Here is a 23,508-nt window from a genome sequence, read left to right as displayed (position 1 = left end):
TGCTCGGTATTTCGACTCCAGCCTCGCCAGGTTATCCTATGGCCCTCGAACGCCTATAATCCCGCTGTTTAGTGAAATATATTTCGTTCAGTTAGCTGCTGAAGCATTACTATAGTCGCGATGATTGGTGCGGAACGCACATCTGGCTCTCGACGCCTTCTTTAGTCCAACGGTGAAATTACTGTCGATTGTTCGTGGCTCGCACAGCGGTCAGCGCGAGAGATTTGTCCGTGGAGTTATAGGAAGCGGCCTGAGAACGTGATGGAGGTTTCGTTACACAACAGATATCTCAAGGTAGGCAACCTGACTTCTAAGAAGTTGCTTTCTTTTTCGAAGCATTGCGTTTGTTTCGCTATTTCATTACTCCTAGGTTGCGGTGGTGCAGTTTTGCTAGATTACGTTCCTTCCATTTTGGACTTGGATGTTGCTTCGGTAGACGTGTATAGCGGGAGGCACATGGCACGACACGACTTTCGATAGCGCCTCCGATGCGTCTGAAAGACGGCTGTAGCGGCTCGATGGAATCTGTTGAGACCGTACAAGACCTGTTGGGAACGCATGTGGCTGTTGGTAGTAGTCGTGCACTAGGCGCCGTTTGTCACCTGATTTGTACTCGAGCATCTTATTTCTCTTAAAGCGAAGCTTTGTTTGCCCCTTTCCCCCACTCACTGAGTTGACACGAGCCCATTGCCCACGACCCGTTAACACGCTAGCCGCTACTGACCACCACGCTACTCACTAGGCCACGACTCACAATACAATAATCTTGCCTCTGTGTGACGCTGGGGCCCGTAGCACCGGTGCGTTGTGGTGGCTTTTGGCTTCTCGCGGCATGTTGCAACGAGAGGCAAAAAGGGAAAGAGTCGACAACAGAGAAGTGAAGCAGAAGTTGACAACGGATGCAGCTTAGTGCGGAGGTCAGTTGCAACGGAGCTTGGTGGCCTAGACCAATGAGTATCGCGATCACAGGAAAAACTGAAAAGTTAAACAGTCACGTGTGGCGTCCGTGGGCAGTGAGTGAGTGTCGGTTCTCGCTATGAAGCTCGTTGAGTACGCGCCAGAGTCGGTGATCCCTGGCTACGACAACGGCTACGACAAGACGAGACTGTGATGACTAGAAGTTGTTAGATAACGCCAACGGGGGGCGGGCGCCGCTCCTCTGATTCATGTCTTGCGTAGTTGGCGCTGCTCTCCGTAGCGTGATGCGCGGTGCGCCCACCACGCTAGGCCAGGGTGGCCGCGGGCAGAGCTTATGGGTTCGCCGCGTGTGAAAGAAGCCGCATTTACTTGAGCTCACGGCGCGTGTTTCCACGCCGATAAGTTAGAAGCGCAAGTGAGGACCTGAAGGTCGATCTATAGTGAATAAAGTTCTACATGCAGTTTGATCTTTTGAGAGCGATTGATTATCGCACCGCACTCGATAGGGAGGGAACTCGAGATTCTCATACGATGTCTGAGCTCACGATGGCCAGCTCCAACAAATGAAGGAGCACAAGAGAAACACTCACGAACCTCGGCAACCAAATCCACTTTGCCAAGACGACATTTATTGCACATTGTATGCAGGAAATAGGACTTCTTCTCAACAGATGTCACAGAAAAATTGCACGTAACTGAAACTAAATGTCACTGATTAAAAAAAAAAATGTTTGTAGCAAGGTTCTCAAGGCACAGTTCAGAGCACTCGACGCAGTTTTGGCATCTTCATTAGCTCCCGCGTTTCGTCCCCTTTAGCGTTCTGAGACGACGTAGAAGTGGAGCCTTGTGAGCACATATAACTTTATGATTATATTCATAAGTGCTGTTTTCTGTTCAGGGCAGCCAACGAAGTTCAGCTTGGTAAGCTGGAGAAAAGATACCAGATCCATAAAGCTGTCGCTTCTTACTTGCTTCACACAGAAACAGTGGGTGAGAGTGTCATCCAGTGATGTCACCAGTGCATTCAGCTGATCTGACGGATATAAAAGTCCTCCCCTGTCAACAGCAGTGGGGAGGGCTGCTTTCTTGGAACTCCATCGCACTTCTTGGAGAGGTGCGCTGGAGCATTTGGATAAAATGTTGGCACTGCGTCGCTTGTAAGCGCGGGTCGATGACGGGGAATCTTGACTTCCTTGACGATACGTAACCGGGCGCGCAGTGAGGCGCAAAGCAGCGCTTTTGCATCGCTTTCGTTACGCGAGGATCCATTTAGCTGGAACAGGGGAGGAAACTCAAGCGTGTACATGCTAAAAATCTTTCTCACACACACACACACACACACACACACACACACACACACACACACGCACACGCACACGCACACGCACACGCACACACACACACACACACACACACACACACACACACACACGCACGCACGCACGCACGCACACGCGCACGCACGCGCACGCACGCACGCACGCACGCACGCACGCACGCACGCACGCAAAACACCGCGAAAATCACATGCGCGCAACGTCGAACCGAGAAGACGACAATCACACGTGCTCATGCACAGATAGCGTGGGAAAGAGCCGGAGGGGCTAGGGGAGACATCGCAGTGATTCCGTGTCCACCGGAGACTTTAACGTCAACCTACACTGAACCCGGAAAAGCGGTGCTTACCGACATTCACGCAATACGTTTTCGTCTTGCGTCTCGAACGCTGTCGCTTAACTCCGTCGTAGCTTCACACTTCGAGAACTGGTGATACGATTGACCAAGTGTGCGACAGGGGGTTCGATATGTTGAGCGTTTCTCCTTTTCGTGTATCTCGACGCGCGCGCTGGATCTCATACGTCGTGCCAACGCAACAACGCCACCGAGAACAGGAAGATTGCGGGACACGAGTTCTTTTTGTGTATCGTCTTCACTCGTGACATGACGTCCGTGCAAGCGTGTTAAATGGTGCTTAGCGAAGTCGCATCGGGGATTACGGATGCTGACATTTCTAACGATGCACAGCGTGAAAAACGTGAGTGACGGTAGTAATGGACAGTGCGAAAGACCAACTTTTGGGATGTATATGATAAACTTACTGTCGTTATGTTTCGCGCTGAAACTGACGCCGCACCAACACCGAAAGATTTTCGTCATTGTGTTATATTTGCCTCGTCGCGCTACGTTTGCACGAACACTGTCTTTGTGCAATTAGGGTAAACTTGCGTAATGTTTGCGTTAGCATAAATAAAAAACTTCGCTTGACACCGATTCTCACATATACGTGGGATCCGCCGAATTTTTCAGTACATTGTTCTGATAAATTATGCAGGCGTCCGTACACTGCGTTACATCGTGACATGCACCTTTTATTCGAAAGAAAATTTTGCGCTTGCCGCTTCTTTGTTTTCACTCACATTTCGTTACAAGATCGCAGTGTTGGGTCGACATTTTTCAGTAAAGCGCTTGACATCATTGCTTGGCTTGTAAGATCCTGTAGTATGCACAGCTCGCCATCTGAGAAACGAGCTGCTCCAGAGATCTGTATTGGTTTTGCTGTCTGACGGTAAGTAACCGTACAGGCGAACCAGGCATAACAACAACGCCCAGAAATATGAAGGCTTTTAAAAAAGCTTAATTTAGTAATGAAATTTCAGTGAAAACAAAGCAGTGAGAAGTGACAAATCTTTTCATATCGTGAGAATAAAAACAAAATTACTTTACGGCTATTACAGGGTGCTGGAAGTTTTATACAGCTTGTGTCCCTTTTGCTTCTTCTTCTTCTCTTTTTTTGATACAGTGTGTCGCTTTTACAGCGCTTGAAGTGTATGCGCCTTGCCAGGAAACCTGCCTTTGTGCGCACTTTCTTACTCGTTACACATTTTACAAAACGAGTTAATCTGAACTAGTATGTTCCACTGCATTTCACGCTTGCCTCTCGCGAGCGTTGCTTTGTACGGTCGAGCACATTTCAGCAGTGCGATGTTTCTCAGAGAGGTCTGAATTATTTTCATTTCTGAAAGTTCGAGCTGCAACTGAATGCGGGGTTCGCTAAGCTGTGCTAAGCTGTGCTGGTTCGCTAAGTTGTGCTTGTGTTCGCTATTGTTTTTGTCGCTTTTTAACTAATGGCAGGTACATACGAGGAGGGCTTCGTCAAGGTTCGCAATGGAAACATAATACAAGTCTTTGCAGGCATAACAACAGCGCCCCCCCCCCAAAAAAAAGAGAAAAAAAAGAAGAAAACGCACACGAAAGAAAGGAACACTGACAGACGCGGACAATCGCTCCTACTCACAACTGGTTTTATTGCATGAAAAGAAGTTGAATATAAAGGTTGCTTCGCGCATGCGCGTTCGGAGACAAAGAAGAACACGTGCCTCCACAACACCCCACAAAGTACTTCTTATATTCTTGCTGATAAAAGGTCACATTCCGAACTATATAACACAATTGACCTATCACAAAGGCAATCACTGCCCTTTCTCTTTATATGGAAGGCTTCCAGTAGCTCTCGTGTGATCTGGTTTTTTCCCCTACCTAATATCTTCGCACTCTCAAGATGCGTCAAACACTTGTTGCAGGAGCTGCAGTGCTGTATTAAGCGCACGTTTTCGGTGTTCTCTAAATTTCGTTGGTGCTCACTCAGCCGATCGTTCAGGCATCGGCCAGTTTGGCGTACATGGGATTTTCCGCAGGACAGCGGTATCTCGTATACCAATCCTGATTGGCACCGCACATGTGGCCTGGCATGCTTTTTTCCACATCCACCTTTCGCGGATTCCTTGCCGGAGATACGAGGGCCCATAGCTTGGATAGCTTTTCCAGGGCGGAAAAAACGAGCGGTACCCCAAACCTGCCCACTGCAACCTTCTTCAGGTTGTGTGAAATTTTGTGTAGGTAGGGTCCCACTTCCAGTCGCAAGCTTGTTTCCTCTTCCCTCGTCTTCAGACTCGTCGTGTGCTTCCTAATTTTTTTTCAGGAGGGTCTCGGCAACAGCCGTCACGGTCGACTGAGGGTAACCAGAAGCTGAAAATCTTTCCAATTGACTATTAAAGCTGGTTTGCATTTCGTGTTCGCACGATTTCTCCAGTGCTGATACCAGGCATAGGTTCACAATACTTCGTTTTACGACCTTTGAATGGGCGGAATCATAAGGCAGTGTTCCTTCCTTTTGTGTGTTTTCTTTGGCGCTGCTGTTGTGCCTGCAATAAGTGACCAACTCGCCCAAGAACTCCGTGTTACTGATAATATAAGTCGTTGATTCCCCGTTAATTTACTGGTCTGTGCTATCTATATTCAAATAATAATGATTATAAATTCGAAGATAATATTTAAGAAGTGATCATGCCAATTTTTGACGAAGCCACTGCACTATAAGATGCAATAGAATGTTAATAATGGGATAAAGGTGCTTAATATGCTATTCACCCTGGAGGAATGACGTACTCATGCGTAATCTCACAAACTTTCTTTCGGGCTCGACCAAGAGTGCTTGCACCAGCAGATAAGATACTAAGCATTGAGAGAGCAAGGCCATTACGCGATAGGAGTTGTTCTAAGTTGGTCTTTCTTTCGGGGATTAAAATTTAGGCAAAAGAGAAACTGGTCTAACGATTCTCGATCCCCGCACGACGCGCAAGAACGTTCGATGGTGCGAACCTGCACATACTCGTGGGCATACTTATTTGCGGCATGTGACACGTATTATCGAGACCTCGCCTTGTCCTAAGGCGCACGGCCTGTAATTTCAGGGAAACGCTGAATGCCTAATCCGGTTTCTTCCCCCTTTTTTTCGACCTAGGAATCGTGAGGATTCGTGAAAGGGTGAGGATTAGTATAGAGAATCCTACTGGTCCACCAAGCGCTGCATTTGCCAAGCTGTCTGCAACTTGATTAGGTGCTAGTCCACAGTGTCCAGGTATTAAATAAAAAAGTAGTGATTGGTGCAGTAGCAAAATTTTCGTGCTTTCTAACGGCATAAGAACTGACAGATAGTCGGCAAGTATTACTATATATTAATATTGGTGGGATATTTGATAGTGCCCAGCAAATGGCCATGAATTCGGCCATGTGAATCAGAATATAATCAGGAAGACGGATATCAAAGCTCCATGATAAGAGCGCATGTCACTAGCCGCTGATCTCTCATCGTACTGTTCGCATTCTGCGTGTGATGTAGATGCAGATCCTTGAAAAATATTGGCACGTATCCACTTTGTCGGTCTGGCCAAAAATAAGTCAGAGTAAAGTACCAAATAAGAGGACAACATTTACAACAGATAAGTTAGTGTGTAACGTGCTGTGACTTTCTCTTGATTTTTTCTTCTTTCCAAGCTGGTGGGCGTAGTGTCTCTTTCTGGAGACAAGTGCTAGTCTGCTTTTTTTGTGTGCGTAAGTAATGTTCACACACATGTAGTAATAATGCGTACCCGAGTGCTTTATGTAGTGCATCCATATACTCGCTATGCCGCAATTCACGTCACTCCCTTCAACTTTATATCGTGATGCATGGATTTAGGGCAGACATTCGGGTACCTGCATTGTTATTCTTCTGAAAATATGGATTAGAATCCAGCCCGCGCGTTTCCATATTAAGGTGTACAGTTTCTGACGCAACGCAAAAAAAGAAAGAAAGAAAGTATTGCAGCATCACCGCGGGATATGCGCGCCAAACAAGTTTGTAAACACCCCCCGTGACGCATGGAGTGGTGTCGGGGAGTGTGCGCGAGGGAATGAGTGAAGCAGATCAGCAACTGTGGGAATATGCAGAACTGCTTCCCGGTCGATGACGTCACTCGTACAGGCGTTGCTTCGGGCGCGGCTACAATAACAAACGGGTAATGTGCTGATGCGCCATGGAAATGCACTTCGCGGCTCCTTTGCGTTCAGCGACCAATTGTGTCGCAAGACGTTCTGACGCAGCATTGGCGACTATATTTAGCGGCCTTGGCCACCGGCTTCCTTTCTTGTTATATCGATGGCCTCATTGTAACATCCATGCTGCATACGACGACTCATTGTAACATCCATGCTGCATACGACGACTGCACCCTGGCGCTTCATTCCTCGTCAGAATGGTCAACAGCTCCGCATGCCACTCCTGTGGATCAGATGAATTAAAGAGTACGCTCTGTGCCACTGTCCGTCCTTGGGCTGTCAACGATGTAGCCGCTGAGACGGCAGACAGCTTTAATAAGATAGCAATTATATGGACATTCCAAATGAATTTGCGCCGTCAACGTGATGTTCCACATATACTTATGTATATGTATGCTGTATATTTGTATGAATGCCGTATATGCAAGATAGTTGCTATATTATTTAATTGACAAAGTTGCTAAGACCAGTCTTATGTTCTTTACTGAATAATTCCTCTATTCTTTTTTTTTAAATTACAGCGCACAAACAAAAATAAAACATTTCGTTCACGCTGCATGCATGTTAGCTTAAATCTTCTCAGACTGTTAAAAAGTACGAAACAATATTAGGGCTCACAATCCAAAAGTGATGTGCTTTCACTGGAACCGCTCTTTACGGGCAGTGCAGGGACGCCTTTGCGACAGCGTCCTGAAGCATTTAAGGAGGCCAGCAATATTGGCTGAACCTCGGGGTCGGCTACGTGTGAAGTCGCACAGACGTGTACCGTTAGAACACCGTCCGGGCATTTCAGGCGCAGCGCTACACCTTGCTATTGCTGCCAGTGCTTTGCTCATCCGGTGTAACTGGAAATATTATTTTTTTTAATGCAAAGCTTCTGCGACCTTGCAGAACAACTTGATCATGCATTAGGCCACCAAATTGCCAATGAGCTTCTCGAAAGCACTGGTCCACGGGTGTGCGCCAGTGTTGCAATTTTAGCGATATTAATTGCCTCTAGGTTTTACGACTTTCTTGTCTGTTTGGCGACAAATTTTTCATTTCAGCGGCCGGCGACTATTTTTAGCGACGTCATAGAACAATATGCGACACTTTAGCGACTTTGAAGTTTGGAAAGTCGCTTGGCAAATAACCTTCTAGAACGCACTTTATTATACAAAAGCTGCCTGTGAGCGACTGAAATTGGCTGACGTGTATATAGGCTCTAAGAACCTCTGACAAATCGAGGAATGTTTCGGAAGTGCCCGGTTTCTGACACGGTGGACACTCGTAACCTTTTGTGGCATGTGTCCTAGCAGGCACGTACCCAGGATTTTTTTTTTTTCGGGGAGGGGAGGGGGGGGGGCAAACCAAGGTAACTTCTATGCAAATGAGGGGGGGGCTACTTTACTAGTACAAATGTGAATAACGTCCACCATTCGCCATAAAAACGCGTAAACCCACAAAAGAGAAATAAAATAAGGTGTATTGTGCAAGTACGCCTGTGCAATACACCTCTCCTTTACTTGGCAAACAAAGAACTACGTCAAATGAACTTGCGCAGGAAAGAAGCGCGGGAAGAACGCTGCCAAGAACAAGTAAAGAAGCCAAAGTGTAAAAATAAAGATTACGTTAGTAGAATACAACTTAAAAAAAAAAAAATCAGCAGTCGGCAATCAAGGCACACAAACCGCGCGGAGTTGTGTTGAAGGTTGAACTAACGAAGCAGCAGCGATGCACGTGACCGTCGAAAAGAGGGCGACAACTGAATGCATCTCGAGTTAATCGCGTGGGCACCGAATCGATAAGGAAACTGGCCTTCACAGGACATGCCGATAACTACCGCCATCCAAAAGGAGTGAGAAAGGCAGGGAAATGTTGACGGCCGAATAGCTGTCAACTTTCGACATTGATTTGGCGCCGCTTTAGAAATATGTGTGAGAAGTGGTGGCATGGGTGGGGATGGGGGTGGGGTATGCGTCTTAACTTCGGAGGGGGGGAACCGGGCCCCCCCTTGGGTACGTGCCTGTGTCCTAGTAGGCGGTATTATTAGGCACAAGAGGTTCGTGGAGGCCATGATAAAACTTAATGTTCCAGATGGCTATACCTGCAGGATAACGTGCAATAAATGAGCAAAGTCATTGCTGCAGTACCTGCATCTTACAGTGTTGCAATCGTTTAGTTGATGTTGATTTTTTAAATATATCTGTTACTACATATGCCTTGGGGCAAATTATACCAAATAATTATTTACAAAATATAAAGCCCATTGACTCTCTGAAGAAGTTGTAAGCAGTGTTGCCAGTGCTACATATGTTTATATAGGAAAATACCTGACGGATCCCGTTCTTGGCATGCATCAGGGGGAGAGGGGGGATAAGAAAAAAGTAAACGTAATATTCAGACAACCGAAGGCGTATTTTCGTTTGTTCTACAAGCACAAAGGAAACTAAATAAGTTTAAGCGACGATTGCCGGTATAGAACTAGCAAACGAGGCAGAGCAGTAGAACTCACGAAATAAAAATGAAGTGTGCACCTTGAATGATCGTAGAACGTTGTTAGAACCTTGATATTTAATTTCTGATTATCAGGTCTTGGGGCAAGAAAGAGTTGTAACCATTTGTGGAACGGATGTAAATTCCATAGATAAGCGGACGAGTGCCTGATCACGTGATGTATGGTCAAGATATAAAATATGACTAATTGGAACTTTTCGTGTGTGGTCATCTACAGATGTTTTGTACTAACTACTCAAAGCTTTAACGCCTAGTTGTCAATACTGCCAGTGACGAGCGTCTATATGTCCTTCAGGGAAGTCGGGTCGTTAATTAGTCCACAGTATGACCTTAACCTCGTTGTATGAAACGGAACGCTGCAGCCGTTCAGCCGCAAGGGTGGAGGGTGCGTGGATATTGTACTGTGCGAATGGCACGTGGCTGTTGCCATGGCTTCCGAATTGTTCTTGTTGGCCTCGTGAACGAAGTTTCATATTTCTTGTCAGATTCCCGTCTGTCGTCTAGGTTAGTTCTGCTATAAAGGTACAATTTCCGTCACTGTGCTTCAATATACAGGCAGGTCCACGGTTTAGCCGATAGCAAATGCAATCACACAGTGCAGCAGATATCGCATGACTGCAATTACCGACAAGTAGCCATCGGGTTAAACGTTTACATGCGTCCGCCGAACCGCTGGAGCGTAATTATCGGTCACTGATCCATAGTGTAAATTATTGGTGTTTCTGTGCGCTGAGGTCAAATTACGTTATCACGCACGTGCGGAGCGAATTCGCTAGATTGTCTTTCCGCGACACCAGTACCGCTTTTTGCTTTGGCGGGGTACTGCGGCGTTTTGTGGTTGCCGCGGTTGTAAGTGGTGACCGTTGCCTTGCTGGTGTTTAATCTTAACATGCCAAGCATGGCCTCAAGATGTTGTGTTAAAGCAAGGACCAGACAACCCGTGAACTAATAGAGGCGCTTTTCATTAGGAAACTCAAAGACGCATGCGTCAGCCAGGAATCACTAACCTTACATGACACGGAATATTACACGATTGATAAGTTGTTTTAAACTGCTCGTGCCGATTGAGAGTGCGTCATGTTTGCTGTTTCTGCATGTTCCCAGGATGCTGCGTAGAGGTCTGGTTGTTTCTGCGGTCCTCGATCGGTTTTCTGTTTGTTTTTGTTTTTACTCTTGTATGTGCATGTACTCAGGGTAGATCCCAACAAAAATTTGGTTTTGAGACTGCGCTTTATAGTGTCGTGCAATTCTTTCCTTGTCCCTTATGTTGTGCTTAATTTTGTAACCACGAATACAGTTAGCAGTGTTACAATCTCGACCGGGTGAGCTGGGTCTTCACCGCAAGAATCAGGAAACGACGACTAAGCCGGGCATCGTGATGAAAAAAAGATAGAAAAGATTGCATTCACTTCATTGGTACATGGATGTGACTCTCGTCTGAGTCTCGAGCCGTTCTTATTAACACGGGGGCCAGCACGCTATCGCTATTTTAATAAAGCTTGATCATGGTCACTGTCATTGTTGATCTTATAACAAGAATGTAGAAACCACGTACGGGCAATAAGTATAGAATAGAGTGATCCTGAGGGTACGAGAAAGCTTAAAAAGTAAGGGTGTCTACCAACCGGGAAAACCGGGAATTCTCAGGAATATTGAATAGTCGGGAAAAACTCAGGGAAAACTCAGGAAATTTTTGCTTCTATCAGGGAAAATTAGCTGTCATTTTATTGAAAGGGTAAGAAAGTCGCCCTAATGCTGGCTCGAGTAAAAGAGAGTAATCGTAACGAATTGTCTTTGATGCCGTGTCGTCGGCTGCGGAGGGGTTGCTAGTGAACAGTAAACGACCGGTTTTTCGGACGCCCGATTTTTGGGACATGCCCGATATAGCGGACGGCTTCACAGCAACCCTTCGACGTCTGATTTTTTGGACTTTTTGCCGCGACCGCAGGTTCGAAACGGCATTAATCAAAGCCAACACTGCCGTTTTGATTATCTCGCTGCTCTCGCACGCAGATCCGCTGGCAGCCGTAGCCACCACCGCGGCAACGCGAGGCCTAGCTGCTTCGACGTTCCCTATTACGGTTCTTGCCGTTATGTGCCGTGTTTTTCATTGAAAGAATTCGCCGCTGACAGCAATGGCACCGGCTCCGTATCTGTAATCCTTGAGATCGGCTTCGAAGCTTATTGAAAGCATGACGCGTTGCATTGATTTTCTGCTCTACTTTTTTGTATGTAATTTATGCCACTGTATGCCATGCTATGGCGCAGGGACCCAGTCAAGCCTTGTCAGGCTTTTTGTCCAAATTAAAAAATAATGCCGATTCCCAAAAGGCAGCTTCTTCTCACCACAGAGATGTCGCGCAGTGAAGCAAACGCTAATTATTGCAGTGAAGCTTAACAAGCGTTGGAAGGGGCAATTCTCACGGGACACGGTATGTATTCCCTAATCATACATGCATGCACCCGCCGTCTCCTGTCACAGTACCAATATGTCTAATAAACGTACTGGCAGGCCGTCAGAGCTTTGTTGTACGTGCCTGTGGCGATTTGAGCCCTTGGGGGCAGTAAAAGACATGCATTCATTGTTTTCAGACATTTTCGCGGCCCCTAGGGTTTCCGAAAAATCGGACGTTTACAGTACAACTGACGAAGAGGGTGCTTCAAATGGTCTGCGGGGCGAACGCGCGGCAGAAGGAGGACGAGAACAGAAAGGACCGTCGCATTGAGAAAAGATTGGGAAAGGAACTGTGCATCCTCTTCTTTGAAGGAGCTTGAACTCAAAAAGGAAAGTATTGGCTGACGCCGAGATGCAGGGGACCCTCATCCAAACCAAAATAAACTCTGTAAAGCAGTGAAACGCAACACTGAGGCGTTGTGCGTGGGCTGAGAGTATGTCAGGACAGTTGAGGTTGACTTACGAGCTGTTGAGAGCGAATCTCTTTTGTGGCAAAGTTAGGGCCTAATACTAATGAGCTTGCTATCAGTTGGTGGAAATAGCTCATTTTCAAAAATATTTGCTTCTGGACGCATCTCTCTTTATTCGTATTTGAAAATGTTCGACTCGATTTGCAATGGGCTTTGCCATATTTCTTTTTCGAAGATATTTTATTCGCTGTGCATTTTACTAACCCCTCCCTTGAGTTTTCTGTTTTGAATAAAATAAACATTACTCGTTACTATTCAAACTGGATTAGGTCGATTTTTATTTTTTAACGTGCTTAGTAGAGAGTGACAGCATCGGGCGGTATGGTGTCAACCTGTCTTGACGGAAAACAAGGTTCTATGTCACTCGGGGAATTTCGCAAAGGCACTCAGGGAAAACCTGGAAAACCCAGGAAAATTGAAAATGTCAACTTGGTAGACACCCTGAGAAGGGTGCAGAAGAAAATTAAAACAAGAAAAGGACTGAAGTGGTGAGTGCGAGTGACCAAAACGTTCACGGTACAAAGACGTTTATAATTTGAAAACTCGTTTAGGCACAAATGCGAAAATTAATCGCCGAAGCCCCCACCCCCTGAAAGAAATAAAATTTGACATTAATATAGTTACGGTGATTTAATTCGTTGCCGAGTGAAAAGAATCGCGGAAGGAACCGGGGTCACGCCGAACTGCCCGAGAGATTTCCTGAAATATTGCAGTGTCTCTTGACAGGTGCCTTGAGAGGGGCACTAAAAGCATTAGACTAAATCTGCCTACGATGGTAAATTATTATTTTAATGCTCTTTCCATTCTTCTGGTTTAAAAGAGTATTATTATTAGTTGGCATACGGTAGGCTACTTGAATTTGGTGCCCTTTCCGCAGCGCCATTACGTTAGCGTGACGCCACGGATTTCAACGTATGGTGGTTCGGGCCGTTGTGCAGAAAAAGCTCGCGGCATTTACTATGTAAAGAGTTTAGTTAATCTCAATTAGAGTGTGATTCCTTGTTTGTCTACGAACAAGTTCGACGCGTGTGGTCGCTGTCGAAGTCTACGACGTCACGGTGTGATATAATGCTGGGATTTTAAGGTAGCGTCGCCCCTTTCTTTTGCTCGCGTCTGTTATGTGGTTCATTTTATACGCTCACAGGAAGACCGACATTCACGGTGTTCTTCAAGGGGAGTTCACCCCTTAACCTTAACCGCTCCTCTATAGTGTGCGTTTCATTTCTAAACATATTAACTTCTAACGATAAAGCGAAATGTTACAAGATCTTTAATCGCTAAATTAACAACATGGCGGGCGGAAAGTGTGTTTAGCTGTAAGTATAGTACGTGTGACTGAGGCACGTGGGCGGCTCTGCACATGCTTTCCTCGGCATGCAGTCTAAGTATTTCAGGCAGAGCGAGGGGACTACTCGCGCTGTCTGCTAACACGGGACTTGTCCAGTGGCGCACACGGGCAGCTCTGATGGCGCGAGCTTCGCGGAACAAGCGAAAGTCGATGCTGCGGGTATCGTTGGTGCCTAGCCTGATTCGGTGTTTACGCTGCGACTAGTGTTCACCCGCTTGTCGTCTGGCGGCGACGAAACGAATGGCCGGGCGCGTAGGGTTACCCGTCGACGAATGAGCGCCTTTTTCTTCCTTCTCACTTGGCTATGTCACTGAGAGCGCAAACCGCTGGATGCGGTAGCGATGCCATAAAAGCGAGAAGGAACGCGCAAAAGACAACGGTAGCCGGAGATTAAGGGCGTCACGCGGTTCCCCAGAGGCGATACATTCGGCTCGTCCCTAACGTGTCCGGAGATAATATGGCTCCTCGCGCAGCTGAGACACCGGCTACCGCGACGTAAGAAAGAAGGGACAGTGACGCATCTTCGAGGGGCCGCGCTATGCGGTAACTCATCGGCTCCTGTCGTCGTCGCTCGTATCGCGAGCTCCGTAGTTGCTGCTGACACTTCAGGCATCACCGAAATGTGTTCGACGCTGTTTTTCGACAGCCGGAATTCTCGCTCACGGAGCGTCTTTCTTTAATCTTTATTGCGTTACATGGGCGGTCGGACAAAGCATCCCGCATAGGGGAGAGAGAGAGAGAGAGAGAGAGAGAGAGAGAGAGAGAGAGAGAGAGTGAAAAGAACGGATGTTAATCTCGACGGAGCGCTTTTTCTTATCACCTCCCTCGTGTGTAAGAATAAAAAGAACTGCGGACTAGACACAGACAGAACACAGGCAACGCACGCATGCACGAAATGTTCTCCCCATCGAGGGAATGTGCCATTCTATAAGGGCACTACGATGATTTCAATCAAATAATTTCGAAGTAATTGGAGATGTTGGTGACTACCGTATCACGTGCGTCTCCACAAACAATAAAGAAATTCGGCAGGAACACTTATGACTGCTTTCGCGTGGGAATGCGAGTTCGTTATACGCTTTGTAAACCTCGGAGCGTTATGAACGTGCTCATTTTATACACTCCATGACGTGGCGTCACATCCTCCCTATTGGGTGCGCCGTCACGTGCCCAATGACGCACGCACTAGGCCACACGTTTGGTCAGCCAGATGGCCGCGACGTGACTTAACCTAACCTAATTTCAGTGCATAATACAATAAATAACAATACATAGAGGCCGTCTGTTCCCAGAGTTCGCAAATATTTGAACGCGCGCATTTCATGGAGCAGCTGGCTGGTACAACTCAAATAGAACGCATTCGTACATACTTCTTTTTTTTTTTCATGAAACTTGGGAGAGAGGGGTGGGAATGTTTTGATGTTTTGTTCGCACAGTTGAGATATGCATGCATATTTCACACCACAAGAACTACGTTTCGCTACGAAAGTTCGAGAATTTCAGGCGCAGGTGTTTGCTACCAAATTGCCAGACTGCTTTGAGAAACAGCAGGCGTAGTTCTCTGGACCATTCTTTTGTCTATCGTCATTCAGCATTTTTCCCCCTTTCTTGGTTTTCGTGGAAAAGGGGGCTGGTGAACTATGAGGAAATGACGTCACTTCGCGTTTGCGCGCCTGGTTTGAGACGTTCTCACGGTGCGTGCAACGAACTTTACCCATAATTTAGGCAGCAAAAGAAGGAAAGATAGAAAGAAACGATGTTCACAGGTTACTGAACTTATATTTGCTGTTTAAACTTGCAGTACCGCACGCAGTTTCGGCCAGGCTGCCCACGCGATCGACTTTGTTCTGAAAGTTGAAAGCGTGCGTGGCTGCTTCTCACAGGAGATTGGTTGACACCTTTTCATAAAAGCCGATTGAAGAGAGAAAGAGAAAAAAGAAGGAGAGAGAGGAAAGGCAGGGAGTCCGTCAGGATAAGGGAAAGAGAAAGAAGGAGAGATGGAAAGAGTGAATGTTGCGTGCACCTAAGTATATACACAAGAGGGCTAACGGTCAATCAGGTCGGTGAACTTCAAGAATGGCAGCAAAGTGCAAGAATAGTTTTGTCAGTTCTTGACGGACGTGGACAGCCATTGTCTAAGAATTTTCCTTTCAGAAAATGTTCCGAGTCCAGTCGCTTTAGTGAGATTTGCTCGACATAGTATTGACGGCATGTGTACAACCTGGTGCTTGATAATTTCTTCAGGCCTGCAAGAGTCGTACCATGGTGTATCGGCCATTCGAATTACGCTAGAGAAATCGTTCGTAATTGTCACACCCAATCGATTGCCAGGCGACCTTTGGCCACAGAAGCTCACTCTCGAACTTGCTTCGTGAACTTAACCCGCCGCAGTATCCCAGTGGCTATGACGTTGCCCTGCTGAGCTCGATGTCGCAGGTTAGATCCCGACCGCGGCGACCGCATTTCGACGGGAGCGAAATGCAAAACCGCCGGTGTGCTTACGTTTAAACGCACGTTAAAAAAAAAAAAAAAACCCTATGTGGTCAAAATTAATCTGGAGTGCCCCACTACCCCGTGCTTCAAAATCACATCGTGGATGCGGCACGTAAAACTACAAGCTTTAATGAAGTAGTTTCATTTGATTCATGCGATTTAACGTCTTAAAGCAACAGAGAGGCTATAAGAGACGTCGCAGTGGAGGGCTGCGAATTACTTTCGACCATCTCGGCTTTGACGTTGAGCTGAATACGAGGGTTTTGTCTTACACCTCAAAAAAATTTTAAAAAGTTTCGAAATCGCAGTCTGGACCTGGTGTTCAGCAGCGGAATTCTTCGGGGCCGTTAGAATTATCGAAACCTCGGATTGAAAGCTGTAGCACTTCTTTTCTCTCCCCCCCCTTTTCTTTTTTTCCTTTGGTCCCACACAGTCCATTGGTCAACTCTACGTCAAAGCGGCTTCATCTGAACAAGTTGGCTCACCCTTACCGTAGCACAATGCCTGTAGTTATAGTAGTAGTAGGAGTAGTAGTAGTAGAACTAGCAGTAGTAGTAGTTTTTTTTGGCGCTGCATGCGTCATATTTGGCCATAAAGCGCCAAACACAGCGTAAAAGTTGGGATTAGAGAACTCTCTCCCTAGTCCTCTTAAATTGTAAAGCCCGAGTTTAGGGAGAGAACTGATAGTCAAGATGGACCAACGGCTGACTGTAACAGCTGAAATCCTCATTCAAGGCGGAGTAAGCATATGTGGATCGGAGCCGTCTCCGTCATTCTTTTGATGTATATTTTCCATGCCTTCAGTAAAGAATGCAGTTCATCTATTCAGCCATTTGAAGCAGTAGTCGCACACTACATGGACATAAAATGAACGAACATAACAATGCAAACGCCGTTTTGGTTCTTTTTGTGTCTTCGTTTTGCTCGCTTGCTGTGTCGAACAATGAACCCCTACCAACTGGCTCGCCGTTCTGTCGTTCTAGCCACCCGTATGTCATCTTGCCTCCAGTACGTCATCTTACTCTATATGCTACAGCATCTACTGATTTAGTTATTGATCTCTTGGGTTCCTACTTTCCAAAGCAACACCGGAGCAGTGAGAGACGCTGTGTGGAGGGCTACGGATTCATTTTGATCACTCGGGGCTTTTAAGCGTGATGTTTTTAAACTTGAAGTGCACGTAATGCGTTTGCATTGTGCTGCCAACAAAATGCGGCCGCCGCATTTGGCAATCGAACCCGCTACCTCATGCTCCTCAGCGGAGCGCCATTGCCATTGAGCTGGTGAAAGCTGATTGGAACGCTGTTAGGCTCTTTTCTACAGCCAAAACTTCAGTGCACGTGACGGCGAACTCGAAATACACCTGCAACGAGAGGAGCCGTAATTGCAAGTTGTATTAATTATTACCACCTGATACGTGCAAAAATATCTTACAAATATTTCATGTAGTTTTCTTGTCGGCTGTCGGAGCTATCATCATGCTTACTTTCCACAAATAGTCCCCAAAGAAGTAAAATTCATATGTCCACGTTAAGTATTCGATCTTACTCCTTCAGGGTAAGGGTGTTAGGCTTTGGTCAAACTAGCAACATTTAGGGTGCAGAGATGTTTTACTGTAAGTGCTTTAGAGGCATTCAATAGGGGCCCGCATGTGTGTCGCGATGTCTTTCTTTTTCCTTGCAGTTCGAGCGCTTTGTGCGGAGCGTAAGAGAAAGCTACGTAAGAAGATGCCTCGTTACTAATAGTTGCAACAGGTGTTTCCGAACGCGGTCCTTAAGTTCTCTAATAACTCGTTATCTCTTTAGAGACAGTACTTAGGTAATTTGGATATCCACTAGTAAGCGAACGCAGAGCACCGGGCTAGTACGCAGCCCTATAGCACTGCTATGACTAAGAGTAGTAGGGAAACAATTTTCGCATTGAAGTACTGTCGAAACAGGGGATAATGCTGCGTTGATTGCACTACTTTTACAATGCTCGTAAAATGAAACACGTCTCGTCTAAAAAACACACCCACGTTTGCACTGATCGTCCCTGGATACCCTAATCCTCGATTTTATATTTATTTTTGACTGCGTATACTTCTGTATGTATACAATTTATGTCTCTTGAAATGTCGAACTTCTTTCTTTCTTTCTTTCTTTCTTTCTTTCTTGGTGCTTAAGGAAAACCGAGCTGCAGGTCGACGCCGACTATAGCCATCTTAGTCGACAAAATTTGTTGAGAGAGACTAAAAGCTCTCTACCAGTTTCCGGAGGTCTAAAAGCCTACACGATTGACTGCTGTTGAGTAATGCGTCCCCTCTTTCCTGGTCTCATATTATATCTTTTCGCTATCATTTGCTTATTTTCCTTGCGTTTCTTCACTGCTACGTCATTCCTTCTGATTTTACTCCTTGTCTTCTTTTTTTTTAATTACATCATCATCATACTTTATAAGCGCTCCGTTGGGCCGATGCCGTTACGGGAAATTGTTCGTGTCTTGCTTGGTCGTTATAAATACGAGGTTTAATAGTATGTTTCACTATCTGGTCGACATTGGCGAGAACGTGAAAGTGTTCTTTCGGTATCTAGCTTTCTTGTGCAAAATGTTTTTCGTGGTTGGGAGTAGTCTTGATCACCTTTCTTTTTTTATTGTTATTATTATTACTTTTTTTAGGAGCGGGTAGCGAGCTACTCATAAAGACAGAAGTCGCCGTTAAGGCAACTGTCGTTACGGTGCGGCAACGGTTTAAAAGTGAGTGACATTACGGTCTAATTACTCCGACTCTCAAATGCATTAATGTCGCAGTCAGCCGATTCACCCGCCGTTATAGTTTGTCCCCGATCTTTATAATCTGTATGGCGCATTTGAACGCGTCTAGAGAAAGCACCGTGGGTAGTACTGCAGTTCTGAAGTCGACTGACCTCAATAACGGCTTACAGACGATTTGCAGTTCCAGATGTTCGGGTAGTTAGTCTTCACCGTGTCCTTAATTTTTATTCCTTAAACACTTTCCGTTCAGTGTGGTGCAGCAAACTGGGCGCGCGTCTGCATTCCTGCATTTCTTTTCCTGTGTTTCTGCCTTTCTCGTGGATGCCAGTGAATTCACTGTTGTTCATGTAAGGATTGCTTTTATCAGTGTGCTTAAATTGTGAACCGTCCCCTTACGGAAGCCAGAATTTTTGGACCCTGGTCCCAGCCGACGTCGGCACGAAGCACTTTAAGAGCACTAATGTGATTAAATAAAGAAACAGGACTTATTGAAAAGCGAGATATATAAAGAGAAACAACTTTATTTACGGCATAACGAGGTCATTAGATTAGCTTGACAGTGGTATGAAGGGTGGTGGCCAATTGCTTGCAACAACCGTTTCGGAAAACTAGAATGTGCGAAGTTATGCGTTCTTTTCTGAAAAATCTTGTTATGTTATTTTTCTTGCCCTTACTCCATACTGTTGTGCAGAGTAGCTGACCGGGCACTTCATCTGGTTAACCTCTCTGCCTTTCACCTCTTGTTTTCCTTCTGAAAGTGTGAAGAAAAGACGAACCATTCCATTGCTGCGTGCGTCAGCTTTAGCGGTGTCTCTAGGACCGTTCTGAATGTTCCGCATGTTGCCTTCACAACCTGATCAGATTCTAAAAACGATAGCTGTTTTGATCTCTTAAATGCTGACGATGATTATAAGGAGCGGAAAGACTGTAGCGCATAATTTACCAATGGGGGGGTGGCCAAGAATCGGGCGGCGCAGGCACGACACATTACTGAAATAAAGCTGCCAAGCTCAGTAAGTAAAACCTAGAATAAAATAAAACGAAGATTGCTTGAACAGGCTAGCTTGGGTATGTCCAGAGTCGATATGTTTCTGTCGTATAGCACATCGCTAGATTTTTCTTTTTTTCTAGAATGGGGCAGCTCATGCCGAAGACACTAACTGCCTTGGTCAACAAGGCCACATATGCTACTTAAACTGAACCATTTACATTATTTCTTTAGATTTAGTTTAGGCCTTTCTCTTACTCGTAGAGGAAGTGGGCACAAATATAGGTATTGGGATAAATGACAATACATTTACTAAAATAAAAATAAGGAACCGCACAAACAAACAAAGAAATGCTGAAAACGTGGACAGATGTATGCGGCAACAAGTCAACATCAAATACACATTCTTTACACAGTTAACCAGTATTATTGCCACGGCAGAAGGGGAAAAAAAGAAACCTATCAGCCCAAGCACTCCTCCTTACAGAGGTTTAACCAGCGAAGCTGAAACGGGCTGCCATGGTGTTTATCACTGAGTTAATTCCGACGTTTCATTAAAGTCTTTCTGAATGATGGGTGGCCGCTCTGTATTCCCAATTAATGAATTATTGATTAATTCATATCACGGTGGAGCCATGCTGATAATAATCGTTTTTTTTTTCTACACGCGGACACGATACTGAAGAAAGTAGCCCTTAACAGCTTCGCTGTAATAAACTATCTTTATTTTCTACGTTACGTAACGCAGTTCTAACTCGTTTGTCTCGCCGTGTTTCAACACATTTAACTATTTAGCGCTTATAGGGCCGAACTAACACTTTCAACCAGTTCTTTCTACTCATCTCAATTAGGAGGAGGAAAGAGAAAAGCAGAAGGCAGGTGGGTTAACCAGATCAACGTTCGGTTGGCTGCCCTACTTCGGGGCATGGCAAAGGGGAAAACAAAGATGACAGGGAGAGAAAGTGGAGGGAAGGAAAGAAGGAAATTAGCAGTGAGTTCGCTGACGCGTGTGAAACGAATAAAATGAACTATACCTGGATTCATCGTCAGTGTACGAAACCCGTCAGCGTTGACCGCGGACACTCGCTGTCGAAACGCTGCTTTGAGCTAGCGCGGCAGCAGCAGCGAGCAAAGTGACCTTGATTCGGTCTATCGCTTCAATGCAGTCTGAGCGGCTGAAACACAGCGCACACGAAGCTATGAGCCGTCGGCGCAACTGGGCTCTGTCCCCATCGAAGATCGTTTTCAAAACAGGGCCTGCGCGGTCGAGTCACACGCAGTTGCCGCCGCAGTAGAACCTCCACCCCCCTCCATTCCCCTCAGTGCCTTGAACGCGACCTAAGATGGCGCGTTGCCTCCCTACTTTCCTTACTCGCGCGCACTATATTGAGCCACCATCGTCAGCTCACGCTCGCACGCTTCCGCTCGCACATACGGCGGGCGGTGACGATGTTATCGCGCTTAGACTTTAACGAAACATCACGGAGACGGTAGAAATACGCCTGGAGCGTCCGTACAGTTGCTTTCGCAATAAAAGGAATCGATTCGTCATCGTCACCTGTTCGAATCCGATCATTTTAATGAAGTTGGATTGAGACTTTTAGCAGGGCTTTCAGCGGGCTCTAACAAGAAGGCGTATCGAAACCCGCAGGTTAGAGCAGGAGCCCTCCAAGCTGGAGCGAGGGTCCTATCACCGCTTGTGGCACAGATCCTGGAGGGCCGGAGCGGACGGGCCCTGTCGCTGTTCATGGGCTCCATCTCCAATCCTTTGGTGAGTGCTCCTTTATTTTCCAGAAAAGGAGGAAATACCCTATGTACTCCACTACAGACCGCACTCATGTAAGAGCCGCAACCCCAACTTCGCAGCCCATAATGCGAAAAAATAAATAAATAAATGTCAAAATAACCAATTTCAAAACAGAAGAGGACGTTGCAGCTTGTGTACATGCTCTTGGATTCTGAGCGTGGGGCGTGCGTGGTCTTTGAACATCGTTGCGTAAAGTTTTGACGTCGCAGTCATACCGTCCGCCATCGAGAACGCTGAGGACGGTTATATCCATGAGTGTGGTGAGGATTATAAACGGGTACCAGCTGCGGGGCATGCTTGCGTGAACAAACATATGCGTTGTAAGAACAACAGCGTTCGCACTATTTGCACAAGTGAGTCGAGAGTATTGCAAACGGCCAGAAAAAAAAATTGACCGCACTGACGCAGCACTGTGTAAGGCGACTCTAACACGTCTATATAGCGGTTGTTTTAAGTTAAGCTTTATGGTTTTCTTAAAATTAGGCACTGGGAGGCCCGCGAAGACCACCCGTGTAAAATGAGTTATGTGGCCAGGACGACACAAAGTGAGATGATAACTATCGCTGTCAGTAGCCCAATTAACTAAAATTGAATAATTACCTTTTTGTTGACTGCAGTAAGTGTGCATGTTCGTATAGGAAAGTCAGAGACAGTCGTGTTCTTACACAGTATCGGTTGGAAGAATTCTTCTAGCGTGTCTGTTCTCCGAGATATCCGACTCCAAATTTGAATTGTCGTTCGCATGATTACGCATGCAAGAGAGTTAGGATCGGTGCAAGGCTCCTCCCTTCTGTGACGCGCGGATGTTGCGTGCGGCGTTTAGTCCGGCAACGGGGCGGAGGCATTGACAAAGATGATAACCGTCCACCTTCGCCTCTTGGCTGGCGAAATCAAGATACGACAGCGCGGTGTGCCGTGCAGTTGTTGGTCTTGATTTCAAGAAAACTTACACTACTGGAAAATCAGCAGTCTCTTTATTCGCTTAGCCCAGGCAAGGACCATGCCCGCTTCTTTAGTCACCATTACGCACGCGCACTGCCCTCCGGCTTCCCCGCTCGCGCAATAATCTCGGCATGGCAGCTGCCGCCATCGTTACAGGCTACGCGGTCGCGTGTTACGACAGCGGTTCCGGGTTCTTCGCTTTTTTATTTCGCCTTATCAAGTCTAATGGGTTGTCATCAGCCTTATCGGACTCGATCCGGACCTTCTCAACTCTTAACGGTTGGTATCAACCTTATCGCGATTGATCCGATCCTTATCTGTCGTTATCAACCTCATCGGACATGATCCTCCTCTTACCAACTCTTATCGGTCCTTATCGATCTCATCGGCCTTGATACGACTCTTATCAACCTTTATCGGTGCTCATTAACCTGATCCTAATTGATCCGACCGTTATAAGCCCTTATCGCTCTTGAGCACCTTATCCATCCAAATCGAACTATTACCAAGCGTGATGAGACCCATATAACCTCTCACTCCGTATCATCCTTATCATCATAGTGACTGTTTATCTGTGTGTGTTGCGCGACGTGAAGCGCATAAGCCCTCAGTGATCGGTTGAATTTCGGTGGGTGAAGGAATGCCCCCAACGGAAGGCACATCCTGCGAAACGCATCGAGGATGTGACGTGTTTGGCAAAGATTTTCGCAAAGGCGGAATTCTCCTAATGTTCACAGTGCTACAAGTCGGCTGTACATGTGGTCTTAGAGATGGCTTTTATTCCACTATCACCAAATCTTTGAACGAAGCCTCCATAGGAACTGTGCTCATTTGACATTTGTTTTGTACCGCCTGTACAACACATTCATATGGTTCAGATACACTCGCCTTCTGCAAGCGTGGGTGTTTAACCCAGTGGGTTAGACACTCGTCTTCTGCGCCGATGTCGTGGGTTCTAAA

The 23,508-nt window shown here is 46.2% G+C and overlaps 1 protein-coding gene across 2 annotated transcripts in view; it reads left to right on the top strand.

The window, feature by feature from the left end:
- LOC142559855 (inactive phospholipase C-like protein 1) overlaps positions 1–23,508 on the top strand; it is a 195,538-nt gene that overhangs the window by 8,520 nt on the left and 163,510 nt on the right. Inside the window, exons 1-2 of one of the 2 annotated variants that reach the window (XM_075671534.1) lie at positions 9–294; positions 21,451–21,570. In XM_075671534.1, coding sequence (XP_075527649.1) covers positions 262–294; positions 21,451–21,570 — 153 coding nt within the window. In that variant the 5' untranslated portion in view covers positions 9–261. Of the gene's footprint in view, positions 1–8; positions 295–21,450; positions 21,571–23,508 lie in introns of those variants that run through there. The other variant, XM_075671533.1, reaches the window with a different exon arrangement.

This window comes from Dermacentor variabilis, chromosome 10, assembly GCF_050947875.1.
Source record: "Dermacentor variabilis isolate Ectoservices chromosome 10, ASM5094787v1, whole genome shotgun sequence".
Classification (NCBI taxonomy): Eukaryota; Metazoa; Arthropoda; class Arachnida; order Ixodida; family Ixodidae; genus Dermacentor; species Dermacentor variabilis.
Note: the sequence above shows the minus strand (reverse complement) of the source record. Positions and strands in the feature narration are given on the sequence as shown.